Source organism: Tachypleus tridentatus, chromosome 11, assembly GCF_004210375.1.
Source record: "Tachypleus tridentatus isolate NWPU-2018 chromosome 11, ASM421037v1, whole genome shotgun sequence".
NCBI lineage: Eukaryota > Metazoa > Arthropoda > Merostomata > Xiphosura > Limulidae > Tachypleus > Tachypleus tridentatus.
This window is the reverse complement of record NC_134835.1, coordinates 51,026,424-51,046,610: the sequence shown is the minus strand read 5'-3', so window position 1 is coordinate 51,046,610 and position 20,187 is coordinate 51,026,424. Positions and strand designations below refer to the sequence as shown.

At 29.9% G+C, this 20,187-nt stretch overlaps 1 protein-coding gene across 4 annotated transcripts in view; it reads right to left on the bottom strand.

The window, feature by feature from the left end:
- The window catches only part of LOC143232138 (FH1/FH2 domain-containing protein 3-like), a 172,772-nt gene that overhangs the window by 26,072 nt on the left and 126,513 nt on the right, over positions 1-20,187 (bottom strand). For all 4 annotated transcript variants that reach the window (XR_013017391.1, XR_013017392.1, XM_076467225.1 and 1 more), the window contains exons 11-21: positions 19,804-19,947; positions 18,059-18,126; positions 17,221-17,379; positions 16,881-16,972; positions 14,885-15,082; positions 13,225-14,396; positions 11,087-11,242; positions 10,241-10,426; positions 7,489-7,608; positions 6,529-6,690; positions 2,176-2,291 (exon numbers count right to left, since the gene is read on the bottom strand). Coding sequence is in view for 2 of the 4 variants with exons in the window: in XM_076467225.1 (XP_076323340.1) it covers positions 2,176-2,291; positions 6,529-6,690; positions 7,489-7,608; positions 10,241-10,426; positions 11,087-11,242; positions 13,225-14,396; positions 14,885-15,082; positions 16,881-16,972; positions 17,221-17,379; positions 18,059-18,126; positions 19,804-19,947 (2,573 nt within the window). In the remaining 2 variants the exon portion in view is untranslated. The remainder of the gene's footprint in view (positions 1-2,175; positions 2,292-6,528; positions 6,691-7,488; positions 7,609-10,240; positions 10,427-11,086; positions 11,243-13,224; positions 14,397-14,884; positions 15,083-16,880; positions 16,973-17,220; positions 17,380-18,058; positions 18,127-19,803; positions 19,948-20,187) is intronic.

Genomic DNA, 20,187 nt, shown 5'->3' with positions numbered 1-20,187 from the left:
TAATACAAATTTTAGATCAGGGTTTCAGTAAATATTATCTATGTTTGAAATAATGCATGGTTCTCAATGTACTGAAACCAGATACCAAAATGCTGTTATAGCTAACTGTTGTTATGTGGTTCTTATTGCCCATTAAGTTACATATAGTAACTAAAATAATATTTACATAATAAGTCAAGGCTATCTTGTATGTTATATTAGCACCACCAGCTTGCTTTAACAGTATAAATACATATACAAGTTTCTGTTATTACTTCAGGCCTTTGCAACTGAGGGTAAAGTAACTAATCTGACACAAACAAGATCTATAATTAAGGCATCTGTCCAGCATAGAACTCAGGAAAATACTTTTGCATGTGTGTGTGAACAGTTTTAAGAAAAAAAAAAAAATTAATATTTATTTTAATACATGGAGTCAAGCTCACTGAAGTTGAAATTTTAATCAGAGATGTAAAAAACTGAGTATTACCAGTCAAAAGACTGGATTTGCTAATAATACAGAACCAAAAGGTCTTTAATACAATAATATAAGTGATCTTTCCATGATTTGAAAATTAGAGTTACATGTTCTGAGTATGAAGGCTTAGAATATGTTATCAAAACAAATAAAGATGGATAAATTATTTCAAAAGACATATCCCAATCCCTAAACTGACAGAAAAAAAAGTTGCTATTTATTATTTAACAGCACTAAAAAATTAAGTGATTCTTGCTGAATCAGAAGAGATTCCAACATCCTCACAAACAGAAAGATATTTGAATTAACAGAAGTTTGCTTGTTCTGCAGTAAAAAATCCCACTCCTTCAGAAGACCAGACTTTCATTAGGGGTACAATGGAATGTAAGAGTTTTTTGATACACTCAATAAACTGTTTGCAAGCATGTACTTCTGAAGGTGAAACACTTCTTAAGATGGTTATTCTGGTAAAGTATATAGATGCACACTTATTTTTGTGTTAACTAATTGTAAGCAGGTTATTTAAAGTTGCAAAAAAAGGACACTTTATTTGAGCAACATGTCTATAAAGACTAAATCAGTACATCAATGCAAACCTCCAGTAAGGTACTATGCACATAGACCAATTCAGACTGTTCTTCTCCCTCTTTCCAAGAGATCCTTTGTGTCTCAATTTCTATATTTATTTTTCTGTTACAAATTACAGGTTGTTATGTGTTATGTTGTTAGTTTTCTGTGATTTTGAAACACTATCACTTTATTTCTGTGTTTACCATTATGTTAAAGAACAGATGACATTGATGTTTATAGTTAGTGTCTGCAGTGGGGGCATATGGTAGCAATACAGCAATTCTGCTTATCCATAGTAGAATTAGTCGTTTTGACAATATTACCAATTAACTGTTTATCTTTTCTTTATTATAACTGTTTATCCATTTTCTTTAATAATAAAAAAGTACATATTTTTTATCATTAAAGTTTAGAAATGTGTAATATTATGAATAGGCTTCCTTTTACTGGTATTTAATTTCATTTTTCACACAGTAAACAGAACATTTTGATACTTATAAGGAATCTGTATAAAATTCTGTGTCTCTGTTTTTACACATTAATGTGCATTTATTGTGAATATAAGTAACAGAGATGAATACGATAACTAGTGTTATAAAGTCTACTGTGATACACACACAATAATGAATATAAAATCATGGTATGAAATACTGTTATGTTAAATTATTTTAAATATTTATAAATTTTAAAGTGTTTCACAAAATTGTTGTTACTATGACAAATATATCTAAGTGCACTCTTAAATTCAAGTGTCTGGCATCTTCTTCAAATAAAACATGAAGCCATATGACCTGTACCACTCTTAAACATTTACATTTATCCTAATTGGTGGACACTGCTCAAGGTGTCCCTGAGCCATGATACAACTAAAATGTTTTCTTGCAAATGCATTACACAAACTCCTTAAATATAGCTCTTTATTAAACTGGCTACAAAATTAAATGTAAAAGTAGAATAAATATAACATTTTTCTTTGTTAAATTTGTTATTGTTTTTTACACTAGGTATTAAAAGAGTATTTCATATTGTGGTTTCTCCTCAAGGTTCAAACAATTAATTGTTCAGTATTAACATCAATTTTCAATAATCAAACTGATTTTGTTACAAAATTACCTGCTTTTTTACATGGGAAAAAGAATAAAACTCACTTGTCTCTCATTGGTGTTGACCCATCATGTTTGGCAACAGCCTTTAAATGATCCCAAGATGCTTTGCCTTCTGACTCTAATTTTTTAAGATTTCTTGCAACATCACTGTAATCAACCTAAAATATACATAAATAAATGTTTAGAAAATACTTTTTTACCAATAATTAATTTGATAAAACAAAATGATAAACGACTGTGAGGCCAGTGCCAGATGCTTCAAAAGTCATATCAGGCATATAAAATTTTAAAATAATGTGTTTGATCGATATGAAAATATTATAACAATTGTCTTACTAGACAAAATAACACTGTAATTTCTAGCCTCTATAAGAGGGAGTATGTTCTAAAAGGAATTCAAGATTTCATATTTTCGTTCCAAAAATTATGATTTTGTGGTCTAAAGTCATTGAAAGTAGATTTTTTTTGCTTACAATTCTATTAACTTTTCTTACATCTATCATTTAGCTGATTTGTTAAAACAGAATTTTGTCTGTCCATGATTTAAAAATGTGCTGAGCATGCACAGAAATTTGATATATAATAATTATTACTTATATCTCACACTTAACCTAGATCAACATAAGTAGCAATAAAACAATGCAAATGTTCTAATGCCAGTTAAAAGGTCTAAATACAAATCTTTGTCTATTCTAGGACATCTAAGCTGTATAATATTTTATGTTTTGACAACATATCAATAATGAACCAAAAATGACTTGATACTAAGAATACACATATTAGAAGTATGAAAAATAATAGCATAGACAATTTTACACTACACAGGTTATCATTAAATGTTGTTTGGCTACATCTAATGGGAAAGCTAGCTTTAGTAAGACTTATTACAAAATGCTAATTAAACTTTAATATTTCAAAGCAATAAAGTGTAATTAATAAGTTATCATATAAACACGTATGAGTAAAAAAAATCCACAATTTACTGAGAAGTAAACAAAATATTGTTTATTGAAATTTTTTCTTCATCATACTAGCCCTTTACCTGTACAGAAACTTAATAACAAAGAGTATAATCCACATATTTTACGATGTACACTCAAAAATGTAGTGTCTGGAAGCTATGCAATGTTAGAAAAGGTCTATCCTAATTGTGAAGTGATAAACCAGAGAGTAGGCAATTTGTCAACACCACTAACTCTTGGCAGACCCGAGAATAGGATTTGACCATCACTCTTCTAATTCATCCATGACTCCAAAGTGCAAAACTCAGTGTTTGCTTTTGCTTTAATTGAAGTAACAGGGCAAAAACCACAGAAATTTGGTTCCAAAGTGTGGTATGCTACACACTAGGCCATACTTAGCCTGTAATTGGAAATATCTAATCAGTGCATCAAGGTGTTGAGTTGACATGAAAGCACCTTTATCTTCTTTTTTGCTTTGATCTAAGAAAATCCCAAGAAATTCTGTCACCTACACTTAACTTTTCTGTCAGTTTTTTTTAATTATTATTTCCCTTTTTTGGTAACTTTTCATAATTACATAATAACATTATAATTTGGGGCAAATTAAAAATACAATGAGAAATAGTTTACCAAATTAATTTGGGCAGATGCTATTTCAAATATAGTTATTTTGGGCAAATCATGGAAGGGATTAAATACCTTGAGAAACAAGGTAAACTGTTTAATGTTTAAAGGCAGAAAATGATAATGTAAGTCTATATCCTTTGTTTGTTTCAAGGTTACACACAAAACTATACAACGCCTATCTATACTCTGCCCACTACAAGTATTGAAACCTGGTTTCTAGTGCTGTAAATCTGCAGATGTACTGCTGTGCCAATGGAAGGTCTAAGTTTATATAAAAAAAACAACACAAGAGATGAAGAAGTGTAATACTCTTAGAGCAGTGCCTGAAGTGGAGTGAGATGAGGCAGGATGCCATCTCACTTCTTTTCAGATGGGTTTAAAGCCATCCTAAAACCTTTTAGGAAACTGTAAGCTTCTCAAAAGAAAAAAATTCAATAGATGATGCAATAAATATTTATGGCAAAAAGGAACTGGAGAGAGAAACAACATTTTCTTTCATAATATGTGGTGTATGAACAAGGCAGGAATGAAAGAAAGTTGTGCATGGATTAATAAATGTGCTCTGTCAGTTTGACTGATTTTACAACTACAAAGAAACCCTCATTTTCCAAAGAAACAGTAACAGTTTCCACTTGTCTATAATTAATTTTATTGTTTTATTGCCCTTTCAATTATGTCTAACTGATAATGGCACCACAGAAATTGCCAACTACTTGATGAATATGCAGTTTAAGAGTATAACTCATAAAGGATTTGTTTTTCATTACCTTATTCTGTATGAATAGATTAATGTAAATTAACCTTTCTTCATATTTCTTTACCAATAATCATATACAAAATTGTCAGTAGCATGCAACTGTTATAAAGTACTTTTTTTTTGACAACCTCATTTTATCTACATAAAATATTTGGAAGGTTTCTGTCATTCATTACTTGCCCATAGAGCAATATTTCTGCTTTGGTTTCATTTTCTCTTCCTTGTCACAATACATTTTAACAGTAAATTAACTTTATATCATGCATTGTAGAAAAAGCTGAAAATTGCTAATGTTCAAAAACAAAATATGTTAGCTCTCATTGTGTCATTTAAAAGTAGAAAAGCCCTTACAAGGTATATAAAGGTTTACAGGATTTACTTAGTAAGGTAAGCAAATTTCTTCACTTAAGTAAGGAATAAATATATACATATTTGATAACAGAAGAAGAATGTTTTGTCTTTTATTGATTTTCAACCTTAGAAACATTTATATCTACCTTGCAGACCTAAAACTAAACTACCTAAATGATCAACATTAAGGGTAACAAATCAACAGTTTAAATTATGGTTAAATATAAAAAAGTTTCATATATACTCAGTAGCCACTTTAGTAGGTACACCTATCTAGTACTGAGTAGGACCCCCTTTTGCCTCCAGAACTGCCTGAATTCTTCACGACATGGATTAAACAAGATGCTGGAAACATTCCTTAGGGATTTTGGTCTATGCTGACTTGATAGTATCATGCAATTCCTGCAGATTCTTGGCTACACATTCATGCTGCAAACCTCCTGTTCCACCTCATCCCAAAGATGCAGGCCAGTGAGGTACACTGACATCACTGTCATGTTCATGGAACCAGCTTTAGATGATGCATGCTTTGAGAAATGGCTCATTATCATGCTGGAAGTTGTCATTGAGAAAATGAGTAGACTATAGCCATAAAGGTATGCACATTGTCAGCAACAATACTCAGATATGCTGTGGCATTCAAATGATACTCAATTGGTATTAAAGGGCTAAATGTGTACCAAAAAACATTCCCCACACTATTACATCACCACCACCAATCAGTACTGTTGACACAAGGCAGGATGAATCCATGTATTCATACTCTTTATGCCAAATTCTGACTATATCATCTGCATGTTGCAGCAGAAATCAAGATTCATCAGACCAGGTAATCTCTTTCCAATCTTCAATCATCCACTTTGGTGATCATGTGTTCACTGCATCCTCATCCTTCTGTTCTTAGCTAACAGAAAAGAAACCTGGCATGGTCTTCTGCTGCTGTAGCCCATCCACTTCAAGGTTTAGTACACTGAGTGTTGATAGATGCTCTTCTGCACATCACTTTTGTAAAGAGTGATTATTTGAATATTTGTGAGCTTCCTATCAGCTTGAACAAGTCTGGCTATTCTCCTCTGACCTCTCTCATTAACAAGGTATTTTTGCCCAGAGAAATGCTGATCATTGGATGTTTTGTGCACCATTCTTTGTAAACTCTAGAGACAGTAGTGTGTGAAAATCCCAGGAGGTCAACAGTTTCTGAGATGCTGGAACCACCACATCTGGCATCAACAATCATTCCACATTCTAGATCACTTAGATCACACATTTTCCCCATTATAATGTTTGACCATATCTGCATGTTTTATATATTGAGTTGCAGCCACATAATTTGCTATTTGACTATTTACACTAAAGAGCAGATGTACCTAATAAAGTTGCCACTAAACATATATATTACATACATATAATTTTTTTTCCAAGTAATGAAATTTTCTAGTTGTTAGCTCTATAGATATAACAATGAAATTCACCATAAGGTTTTCATTACTAAATGCCAAAGTAAATTACAGCTTGATTTCAATGTACACTGATCAAGGAATTAATCATAAGCATGACCCTGTGGCTTAGCAAAATGTAAGTATGTCTTAAAAAAAACATGCTTAATATATGTCTTACTATACATAAACCTTTTTTTTCTTAACTTTAAGGAAAATGAGAAATTAACAATGTTCAATGAAAATAAAATTTGAAAGTTACCTTTGATGTCCTAGAAACTGAACCCATTTCAGAATAGAGATCAGTTGACTTAGGATACTTTTCCATAACCATGTGACACAGATGATGTAATAGAGATTGTTTGTGCACAGTGTCTTTGACTTCTGGAATTTTAGCTAAATAATCAACCTGGAAACCTTTTACCTTGAAAAAGATAGAGAGTTTATTTAACCTCTAAAGATGTATTTTAATATTTAATTATTCAAGGGTAAATATTCTATTAAAGAAATTGATTTATGTTGTGAAAGATAAAAAAATATAGTTATTAAAAAAAATCATTGTAAAGAAATATCTAAATAAATGTAATTAATTAAAAGTCAACAGTTCTTGTTTTTCTAAGGTCTTTATTATTACTTCTTAGCCCATAAATTAAAGGAATTCATTTGAATTAAAAAAACAACAACAAATTTGTGGTACAAAGCAAGCGTGTAGTAAGTATTTATGTTAAAAACACAATAAGTGATTGCAATTAGACACATACATGTACATAAGGGGGTTTGGTTAAACCCCTTATTTTTGTGATGTAAAAAAAAAGTTATGCTTGCATAGTTACAACACAGATGATTATGCTATTTAACATTTTCTACATGGTCTACATTCTTCTGATAAAGCATTAGCATTTTGTAGCTTGCAATAATCACATGCCCCCCAGACCTTTGTAGCATTAGCATGCTTTGCACATTGATTGTGCTTCACACAATATGTGTTGGTTTTTGATCTCACAAGTTACAGCCCCCTTTCAAACATTCTCAATATAAGACCATTACCTTTCTTTAGTTTTCAAGAAAGATAAAATAGTTACTAAATTAAATAATTTATCTTCTGAATATAAAAATTACTAGACTTTGAAATAAAGATTCCACAAAAGATAAATTAATAGTATGTACAACCACTTCCACAATGTTTTTACAACAAAAAATAATCAACAGAAGTTATTCTTACTTCAACACCATTAAGAAAGTTTCCAATGGAAAGGAGTGTTGATAGTATTATTCTAAATGTTTGGTTAGTTTCTATCTCCACTATTGCCTGTTTCAAGTCCATTAGTGGTTCTGCAATTTCCTGTTGAAAATAATAGTTTCAAAATGTAAGTATTTGAATTTTTCTATGTAATAAATGCTTTAACACAGAAGAATAGTGTAATATGAAATATTTCTTCTTGTTATTTTTCTCTCTTAAGTTCATCTGAGAATATGTTTATCTTGAAATTTAAAATATTTGTTATTGAAATACTGAGTGAAATATACTGTTATGCAAACAGTTTTAAAGTATGAAATCTACAAGGTGAACAATCCTATTGTTGGTTTACATATTATTGTCTATTAAATTATTTAATTTAATATAATTTAATTATATTTTCTATTTCTTTTAAAATAAATTTGACAGTATCTGAATTTAGACTTGACCTTTAAGTGAATAAAGATGTATCACATAAGTTTAGTTATCTATAATCCTCAATATTAAAAGTAGACCAATAATAATGTTTAACCTTCTCAGTTTACTGAACTTAGTGTAAAAAGTTGAAAGACTAGAAACTTGGACACTGTGAACCAATATTGAATCCAATAGTTAGAATGTTTGTTCTTCTAAGTAGGAAGTTATGTAATGGTTAAGTACACATATAACATATTGAGATTTAAGTTTATGTGCCAGGTAGTTCATATGTGAACATGAAATCACAAGCCTTATTTTTAACCTGATACTGACTAAAAGCTTGTTGAATTTTCTTATATATCTGCTATAACTACAAAGACTGAAGGATACTGTATAAAAAAAGGGTGAAATAAATATTTAACATGCCACTGACATATAAAGGGTTTAACACCTACTTAAAGTTAAAAAAACCAGTAACATTTTCATAAGAAGAAAAATTATATTTTATTCATAATAAATTGTAATTAGAGCAAGTTACCTGTTTAGAGTGAAACTTTAAACCAATATGGTTATGAGATAATTAATGAACTAAACTGTTATGTTCATATTTATAAAGATTAAAATGCATTGCTTTATCAGTTGAGTTCCCTCCATGTTAACATTTTTGGCTGTAAGCCTAAACACATCTTACATGGTTTGGCCAGCTTTAAATCTGTATACTAAGTTAACAAACATAAAACAATCTCTTTAATAAAATTGAAATGACAAAACTAAATATAATATAAATTCTAACCAATAATATTAATGAAAATAACATTAAATAAATAAATGACCATGTGTTATTTATATGGAGCACAGAGAAATTACTTCCAACCAATGAAAACTCATTAAATAGCTGAGACAGCATAATTTAAGAAGAGACTGTTATCAAAATTATTACAGCCATAAATCCAATATTTGTGAAATACAACACAACAAATTAATTTAATACCTGATTTGTATAATAAACAGCTAGAATATTGGTACTCTAACTAAAATATAGAAATGTTAAATTTAACAAAAGTAAACACAATATAAACATATAACACAGTCTCTAACACAAATAATCTGGCATTAATTAACCCCTATCACTTAATAAGACATTTAAAAAGAGCAACAAGAAGGAATATAATGAAATTAAATATACTGTAAAAGACAAAAGTATGAACGATATTTGTGAAAGGTCAATAATAATATTTAAATATGGAAGTTACAAAATTATATACAGCAAAAAAAATTGCAAGACTAGTATAACTTAACTAATGACATAATGTCATACTATACATTTATAATTGTTATAAAGTTAGTTTTAACTGTATATTGTAAGAGCTTAAATTAACACGAAATGAAACTAACAGTGGTTAATACACTAAAGCAATTTAACATTACCTTAAACAATTTTCAAAGAAAGAGTAAACATGAAAGTTATGATAAAGCTTTGATGTTTTGTAAAATGTTTAAACACGTAATTTCCAACATAATTTAATAAATTTTTTGTTTAACATGAGATACCAAAATATCTAGCTTGTGAAAACACAACCATGTTTATGAGATCTATCTTAAAAGTTCTACAGGACAGAATACATTTTACTGTATCTAATTAGAAGTAAGTAGTACATGTAACAGAATTGATATAGAAAATTTGTATCTGGAAATGGAAATTTTATAGTTTCAAAGCTGAATGTGCCCATTTTATAAAAAAAAACGTTGATGTTTTATTAATCATACTGATATCTGAACCTGGGTATAGAGCTTTGTTTTAATCAAAGATCTTTTTGTCTAAAGTGAGATCTATGGATAAATTTGTTTGTCTGAGTAAAAAAAAACCACATAATTATCTATAATAATATTAAGAATATACCAACTAACATGACTTATATGCAAAGTTTTATTATAGTCTTTCTAAGACTTGTTATAAGAAAATTCAAGTTTGAATAAATATCATTTTGCAGGTTCTTAGTTAATGTTACTTCCAATTTGAATGAAACATTGGGCAAACTGCACAAATGTGTTGTGAAGTACAAAAACTCTGATGCCTTGCAAACATTTGTTTTTTAATTTTTGTGAGTAATATTGTCACAGAAATATCTATGGTTATGACAATGATCAAATGAACAATACTGAATAAATTATTGTTAATGAACAAATGAATCTCCTTCTAGCTGTTAACAAAAAAGTTATTGCCAAAACCATTCAAATTTGCTCGACAATATAGTAAGCTTTCATAAACGTTTCTGTTTAAAGAACTTTCCTCAGGATAGGGAAATAAAATGTTATTCACCCTTTCTGCAGTATCATAATCAAGCCTAAAAGCCCATAACCTAAGTCTTGCTTCTAATTCACTAATAGAAGAAAGAGTAAGAAGAAACTGTTCAGCACTTCCTAGTGGAACATCTGGGTTATTCATTTGTGCTTCTACTATTTTATTTTTCTCATCTTCTGTTGGCATCATTGTTGAAAGGATTTTCTGCAAAATAAATATATTATCTGTCCACAATCAAACTACAAACAATATAAAATAATAATAATATGCCAATCACTAAATAAAGTTCAAAGTACCACATGACACATTACTGTATACACTAATTAAAATGTCTGAAACAAAAATATATTTCTATAAAAATGTATTTGACAGATTTTATAGTTTCAGAAAAATTAAACATCGTTACTGCAAAACTAAATAGCAATTCCATTTCTTTAAAACTGATCATGAAAGATACTAAAATGTTTCCATCACTGTAGATAAAAGAAATAAAATAATCATCTATCATTATAATGTCAAAAGCAACAATTTTTTTAACTAACCAGTAAAGTTTTAAAACATAGGTGAAATAACACTGAATACATAAGTTGTACACAATTTAAAATAGCATTACTTACATTAAAATTTACAAATTTCCAGGTTTTCTCATATATTAATCCTACATAGTCCTGCACAATGCTAACAGAAAACCTTTCTGAAAAAATGTCAAGAATTTTTCTAATTTTTATTATTTAGTTATACATACAGGATTAGCAAGGATGCAAAATTTTGCTATAAATTCTACTGTTCTAACAAATATAAAGATAAAAAGCAGACAAATCTTTTGCTATTAAAGATTTCTGTTAATTACACTTTAACTCCTACCTCTATTCCTTCCCTGTTCATAATAGTACTATCCATCTTTAAAATAGCTGTCTTTATTGTTCTTGGTGGAGGTAACTTGGTCATTCCAATATTGATAGCGTTTGACCTTTTGGGATCTAGTATCACAATCTCATTTTTCTTACCCTCTTGGTTTTTCTGTGTAAAATAGCTAATTATTAGCTAATGTAAGTGTAAAATATTTATACTTTCTTTAAAAGCAACGACTGAAATGTTTTAATAGTATCTTAGCTGTTCAAACGTTTTACTTGATTTTTTTATTCTAGCATATTAATAAAACACTGAAGGAAACTACCAGCAAATGTGATTTGTTTTACACTGTTTACAAAATTCTTAATTTAAAGTTGACTACACACTGCAAAAAGTGCTCATAAAATCTTTATACAAAATTTTTAATGTTTCATGCAGTAGCATTTGGCATCTGGTGCTTAAGGGTTATAAAATTAAAAACATATATAGTAAAACTTAATGAAAATTACTGAAGACAATACCAACAAACATGAGGCATATTATAAGTGTTCTCAGCTAGTCCTTCTAAGTATAGATTAACTAATATTTATCTGTTAAGTTGTCATCACATACTTTTATATGAATTCCAGGAAATGCTTATAGTCTACCATTTGATTCCAATTTGGTAATTTACATTTATTAAATGTAAAATAAATGTCAAAGAAATGTAATTCACTTTCCCAACAAGAAATCTTGCTGTATATCTGAGGGTTAGCCAATTAATGATTTCTTACTTTACTAAATTTGATATTTTTTAATTTAAGTATCCTGAAAAAGGTTTATTTTTTCAATCCTTGTATGAAAATAACTGGCTAAGACAAGGATGGGTATATCAAATTACAATTATTTCTCAATGATTACTATTATTGTTGTTGTTTTTAATTAAGCACAAAGCTACACAATTGACTATCTGTGTTCTGGCCACCACAGGTATCAAAATCCGGTTTTTAGCATATTAAGTCCACAGACATACCGCTGAGCCACTGGGGAGCAGGTTATTATTAATAACACTCATTTTAATGCTTTCAATTGATGTTAACTGGTTTTGGAATCACTATTAAATAAAATGTTTTCCTATAATTTTAGTGCATTACAAGGATAATACTATAGTAGTAAATACCTTTACCTTGAAAGGAGTTAATCATTGATTTAAAACATTTTTATTTAAAATGTCCTTACAATAATTATAAATAACTATTAAAAAATAAATATAAATTAAACAGTAAATTTGTTTTCTTTCCAGCATTAACAAATCATTATAATTACTTATGTATATTATTAACAGTATTTGAACAAAATAAACATTTCATAAAAAATACTAGATTAAGTTAGAACTACTGTTTTTGCTGTGACATATATACTTACTTACCTCCTGAATATACAAGATGTAGGTCACACCATAAATCAACCACATAGAAGGGCAGCAACAAGGAGCAAAAGAAGAAAATCAGTTATATTAATTGTGCACAACTCTTAATCAGCTTTAAGTCATAACTGTTGCAATGCATTTATTTTAGTAAGATTAAATAAATTCAATCTGTGTTTATTTATCTGTTTAGAATTAAGCACAAAGCTACATAATGGGCTATCTGTGTTCTACCCACCACAGGTATCAAAACCCAGTTTTTAGCTCTGCGGGTCCACAGACATATCGCTGGGCCACTTGGGGGCAAAGCCAATTCTTACATGCAGTTCAATCACTTAGTAGTATCAGCAAAAGTACTAATTAATAATTTAATAACAATATCAAAGCCATGCATGCTTTAGTTAAAGTATACATTCAGTTAAGTTTACCATAATATTAATCTTTAAGATTTAGTTTATATTACATAATGAACTCGTCTTTTGTGAAAAAGGCAGTTTAAAGCTGAAACTTAAAAATTATTTTTAATAATGTTATTCACACAACAACACATAAGCAGATAAAAACATTTTATATTGCTGAAAGAACTATTTAATACTACTTATAAAAAAAAGTTAAGATTACTTGAAACTTTACAAATAGACAGCACTGTGATTCAATGTATAATTAATTTAGTATTTGAGAGTATTTAAAAAGTGGAAACCTTTCAGCACTACTATCAAATAAAGTTCAGGGAGTAGTTTCTTACCCAATTCACTATTTCTTTAGCTCTGCTTTCAAATAAGTGTTCCAGTTTCTGTGTATCTACTATTGTAGGCTTTATTTCATCCCATATTGTCTTTTTATTTGAGAGTTTGCTCACTAGAATTGGATCAGATTTTACTTCTTTCCAGAAAAGCTTTACAGTTTTTTTATTCTTTGGAATTGTTTTTTGTTGTTCCTGTTTCTGATGTTGTTGCCTTTGTTGTTGTGCCTGTCTAGACCACAGAGGAGGCGCAGGAGCCTGAGAACCACCTCTAGAGCTCCCCATAAAAGGTGGTGGTTGTGAAAGACCAGGAGGAGGTGGAGGTGGTATTCCAAGTGGTGGAGGTGGTGGTGGAGGTCCACAGCCAGGTGGTAAAGAAGGAGCCATACCTATAGGTGGTGGAGGAGGAGGTTCAGAACCACTTCCAGGAAGAGGAAGTAGAAGAGGTCCACTGTTAATTGGTAGTGTAGTCTTTAAAATGTCAATTTCATCTTCATCTTTTAGATCTGTAAAGTCTAAGTCATTGATTAAAAGTGGTCTACTAATTGTCTTAACTAACTGATCCCACTGTAATCCACTTTCAGATTTTCGAAGCTCAGGAATTGAAGAGTTGCTTTTCTGAGGAGTCAAAGGAGTAAGTCGATTTTCTAAGCGTGTACTAGCAGCAAGTCCTTCTTTTGCTCTACTTATGATACCACTTGTATCACCAAGTCTGGAGCGATTTTCAGATGCAGGAAGTCGAAGATTTGTTTCTTGCCTTTCTTTAAATTTTTCTTGCATATCATGCACACTCCCTTCCTTAATGATCTGAGACCTTGAAGGCCCTTCTTCTTGCTTCCCAAAAGTTGGAGGACGAACCACCTGATTAGTAGGACTAGTGGGAGAAGTGTCGGGAGTTATTGGTTTGTTGTCTTCCTCTTGGCTCTTCCCATACATCATTGAAAGCATCCATGACTTCTTATTAGTATCACTCCTTGTATAAGGAGTAGAGCCATGCTTTTCTGGAGGAACATCAGTGTGGCTGTTTTGTTTTATTAGCTGATTAGGAGTTTTCACTTCTTCTTGTTTTATCTTGGGCTCTTCTCTAGAGTGCATCCGTGACAGTTGATGATTTTTCCGATTTTCATCTTCTATTCGATTTTCAAAACGAAACCTTTGCCTTTCAACTAGAGAAGCTAGAAATAAAAGACTCATAAAACATTTTCTGTTTAACTTTGTTTATAAATTCCATTAATTAAAGGTCCATTATATGTGTATGTATTATTATTATACTAAGTATACTTTATGATGGTGGTAAATATAAAACAAAATATTCTGAATTTTTAAAAATCTCTATCTGAGCTTCTCATAAAATTGCCTATGAAATACTTTTGTGTACGTGATAATTTTTCACATTCTTTAAGGATTTGAAGGTATTATGAAACAAAGAGTTTCTGCAATGCATATAATGTGTCAGTCACTGTGTCTGTCATTCCCAGGCAGCCTGAAGAGGATACAGTATGATTCATATACAATATACTCTTTATATTTACTCAAAGTTCTTACTAATAATATTAAACAAAATTTAGATTTTGTCCCATGCCTGCAAACATATTAATTTGATGAAAACAAAGCACAGTTATTAGTCCAATAAATTTCTCTGTTTTTTTCTGAATATACTTACATTTTTCAGGTTTTTCTGTGGGAATAACAGTAGGTTTATCAATGCTTCCAACAGAATCTATGCTTCCGGTTGAAGACATGCTATCTGTTCGTTGATATACAATTCCCTTTCCATTTTCTTCCTGTTCTTTGATAAGGGACCGATTACGAGCATCTCGTTCTCTACGTCTTCTTAGAGCAGGGGTTATCCCATTTACATCTGTTAGCATGATAAATCATGTAAATCAAGGATCTGGTTTTCTATATCTCAAACAAAAAAGTCTTCATAACATCTGTAAACTTAAGTTTATAGCTGTAATTCATATTTTTGGATAAAGAAATCTAAAAGCAAAGTTAAAACAGAGCTACTTACTTAGTTAAAAAGAACACACATTAAACTTTTATTTATTTTTGATGTTATACTTAAAGTAAATGTTAAACATTTTACAAATGTTTAAGGATGTTAATTTGTTTGTAATAGTATATTATCTTACACTGTCATTGTAAAAAAACTAAAACAGCTAGACTACAAAACCACAACTTTTATTAACACTATTTATCTTTTATGCTGCTAAAAAATCAAACTGATTCAATAAAAGAATTTTAACATTCTATTAAAAGTTAAAGCTTTGTACTTAGTTGTTCTGTTAAGTTTGTGATGGATAAATATGGCATGCAATAAAGTTACAAATATTTTTCTGTACTGTCACAATTTATTTAGTAGGCAGTGTTGTATATGAAAATTTTCATATGCACACAAACATCTATACTTGCTTCACAATTTATTTCCTATCTCAGCAAAATGTTTTAGGGATTTATACAATCCCCAACAGGTTCTTCAAAACTTTTCTTCATACATATAATAAGTAATGTATTTTCTATCACACTTAGCATTTACAACTATGTCTTTTCTTCTGATTAAATAAGTGACAAAGTTAGTAAAGTACAACTGTAGGTAGTGTAGCATGCAATGAAAGTATATCAAATTATATATTTAAAAACGGCTGGTACGGGTAGAGAAGGCACTAGTAGAGGAGCAAACAATGTTTCGACCTAATGGTCATCATTAGTTTCATTTGTACCTTCGTAATCTTTGAAATATATTTTACAATAACTCTTTATAATACATTTATAATGTATTTCTTTAGACCTTTCAGGTTTTCTATTACGTTGTCCAGAGCTAAATATTGTTTTTGAAATGCTAAGTTTGAAAAAGTATAAACCAGTATTGTGAAGCATGCTTTAAACAAAGTAAGCACTATTTGCTTCGACACACTTTTGTCAACATGTAACGATGCTGTTTATGCCCCTGCTGTAGAAATCAGGGTTTCTATGATCAATGAACTCCCTAAAAACTCCTTCTGCAGCTGCCTGGTTTTGAAAGCATTTATTGTTCAAAAAGTTGTCAAAGTGCTTGAAAAAATGAATATTTGTAGGGGAAAAGTCTAGGGAATAAGGTGAATGAGGCAGAACTTCGATTCCCAATTCGTTCAATTTTTAGAGCATTGACAGGTCTCATAATGTTGATCTTCAGTTAGCTCGTGCAGAACCCACTTAACCAAATTTTTCATCTTTCCAATCGTACTCAGGTGGTTAAAAATGTTTGATTTGCTTGTCCCTAACTTTTCTGCAAGCTCATGTACTGTTGTGCGAGGGTCTGTCTCAGCTGTTTCCCTTAATGTGTTTTCATCTAAGGATGGCTTCCATCCAAATGCCTGATGTTCTGTGTAGTTTTGGTAGCTTTTTGTCCAAGTTTGAAGTCGTAGAGGAAAATCAAATGAGAGTCCTTCTTGTCCATCTTGGCTTGGGGTTTGAAAACTTACTCTAAGTGCAGTTAAAACAGCAAACAATTAAGACACCTTGTAAATGACAAACATTGGATTAAACCAAATAACTAATGATAAGTTACTCAATATTCAGTTTCTAAATGTTATTGTGAGAATTACATCATTTATCTTAGGACAACCTAATAAGTAACCAAACATTCTGGAATTTTAATACATAACAAAATAACACACCTGGTTTATTAGGATAACATGTACCATTTAACTGCAATGTCCCTTGGTTTGTGTCTGATTTTTTCACTGACTCTGCATTTTCATTTTGATCCCTGCAGTCAACAAATAAATAAAGAAAATGATAACTGTATCTTGATACCAATATTCTACATAATACTACGAATTAGAAAACAAAACACAAATATGAAAACGTGTGTGTTTGATAACTAGCTAAATTATGCATATAAGATATGATAAACAAAAATATACTGAGAAACAGTTAAAGACAGAAATTAACTGCTAGTTTTTATCTTTCACTAACCTTACATAACTGGACATAATATACACAAAATAAAAATACCTTCTCCTCCACTGGCTGAATGGCTCTTCTGTAGTTTTAGGGATAGAAGGACTTTGGGATTTATTCTGAGGAGCAGATGTGTAGTTGCTTACAGAGTGTCTCCGACTTTTCCTTCTATCATTTTCATCAGGATAAGATTTTCTGCTGCGTGGAACCTGTCTGTGGACATAAAAGAAAAGTTTAAATGCTGAAGAAAAACGCTTGCTTTAAAGTAATTTCAGTAATTAAAATATCAACTGTCAGAAAAGTATACTAAATAAATTATTCCAAACATGTATTAGAATATATATAAACATTTAGGTTTCTTTGTTTCTTCCACATGTATATGAATGAGTCAACAGAAAATAGTTTATTAAAAGAAAATAAGAAACCCTCAACATAAATGTTTACTATATATCAACTATGCAGTATAAGTACTTATTTATATTTTCAAATAACCATCCATGAAGTTCTTACATGACTCACATACAACTGTCATTTTGTACACTTTCTAAGAATATCATCTTAATACCAAAAACTCAGCAAAAGACACCAAGAAGGATTTAATTTAAAAAACAACAAACATTTTTGTTATTTTTGTCAAGAATAAAAAGGAATAAGGAAAACATTGTAATGATATATATGCATACGACGTAGTCACATAAGCATTAACTGGATTGTTTTGGAATTAAGCATAAAGCTACACAAAGGGCTATTTGTGCTCTGCCCACCCTGGGCATCAAAACCCAGTTTCTAGTGGTGTAAGTTTGTACATACATAGCTGTGCCACTGGGGACAAGTACTGATAATATGAGCAGTTTAAAAAGTTATTTCCTAATTACAAGACGGTAATACTTACCTAATCAGTCGATGATCAACTGGTAACATTTTGCCATCATACTCTCCATCTTCATGTCTTAGAACAGCCTGAAAAAAAAACAATATATATATATATATATATATACTTAGGTTTTCATCTCAAATAATACAATGAATACAGATTAGTACCCAAAAAAAACATAATCTGTGTCTTAAATATTAAACTAAAATAAAATTTGAAGGTTTATTTTTAATACAAAAGCATTATTGGTGCATTACATCAAACTGACTTTCGCACATATCATAATTTAAAGCTCCATTGATCACTTCATCCAGCTAAGCAAAAGAGAATTGAAAACTTCTTTTTAACATAATGCATTAATATTGAATTATAAACTTATGCTAAACATCCCAACATTTAATCCTAAGAATTTTAAATTTAAAATCTGACATTCCCTGTTTTATATCATTACATACCCAATATTCAGAATACAAATGTATGATAATTATTGTAAAGCTATTAATAAAAACTCGAAAATTTGTCTAAATAGTTTCATTCTAATAAACTTTCAGTAAATAGTTAACACATCATACTAATAATTTTTATGCCAAAGCAAAAGTATTAGATAAGATATTTATTGTATATTTGTAAATTAAACCAGTGGAACATATTTCTGAGGTTTCTTTATAGAAAATAATTTAATTGAGATGCACATGGTCATACAAGAATTAGCAAAGGTAAAATTGTCATTAATAGTAAGAATCGCGGGTATGTTATCTACTTAATAGTTTAAAGATTTATATTGCACTCTGGTTATGTCCTATTTGAACCAGTGTTTTCAATAAATAAATTTTCAGTTACACAATAAATACTTAAACTACTGTGCAACAGGCTTGTTCTAGAGCAAAGTCATAGTATGCTATCTACTGTGTCCATTGTAAAGAATCAAACCCCTAGATTTTACTGTTTTATGTCTGTAAATTTACAGCTGTTTAACCATGGAACTTGTACAACAGGATAGCAGTGTCACTCCAATCAATCATATTTTCATACAGAAATATTGCCATTGAAGTTTGTATTTAAAATGAAACTTAAGTTTAAATATTGCATATTTAAAGGAATTATTTTCAATTACTTGCATTATAATTATTGAAATACATAATTATTTTAAACAAAGTCAAAATTTATATGATCAGCAACATTTTTGTACCAAATTTTTTCATAATAGAGTTAAGGTGTTTTCCCACTAATGAATGAAATCTTTACCAATATATACAACTTCATTTACAATATTTAAGAACCAATTGAATGACTATTACTTAGCAAAATTGGCTAGAGTAATGTGACATAATTTTTGTACAGACTGAAAAAGTACTGTATTAATTTATAGTTATTGTAATTGAATGTATTGTAAGACTTTATAATGTACATAAGAGTTATAGAGTAGAATAAAATAATTCACACAAGTATTGAGTGATAAATTACCTGGTGATCTATGTTTGTTATCTTAGAAATGTATAATTATCTTTTATATTCTGATTTAAGTTGCTTGTTGTGAAACATATTTAATGAGGGAACTTAAGTATTCCAAACCTCTATTGAGACATTTCACTTCTTTGGCAATATTTTCTCACCTGGATCTTTTATCAATTAAGAAGCTGGAGAGTTTTCACAGGTGTCTGCTGTGACACTGAGATAAACATAATATTTTTTTTAAAAGTGCAACCAGACATGACAAATTATAAGTTATAAATATGTATTTATCTGAATTATGTTGAAACTACCTCATATATTTGAAACTGCTGCAGCAAGTCAAGGTCCGTGCCTTGTTTAGACATGTAATACTGTATGATTCTCTCCATCCCTTGTTCTTCTAGAGAATCCACAACATCATAGTATGTGTCTTGATCAGGAATTCCATTGATAGTCTGTATAAAGGAACCACAGATCTCTTTAAAACTGTTAATATATCATACTTCAAAGATATATCAAACGTGCAAATACAATAAATTATACAGTTTTGAAAAATTGTTGTTCATGTCTAATACATATACTGCAATGCTAACTTAGTAGAGTTAGGTTGGTATATGAATTTAAGAAACACATAAGAGGAAACTTTAATTGCTTCATATCATAGATTTATCTAAATATCATTCATAGTTATTGTT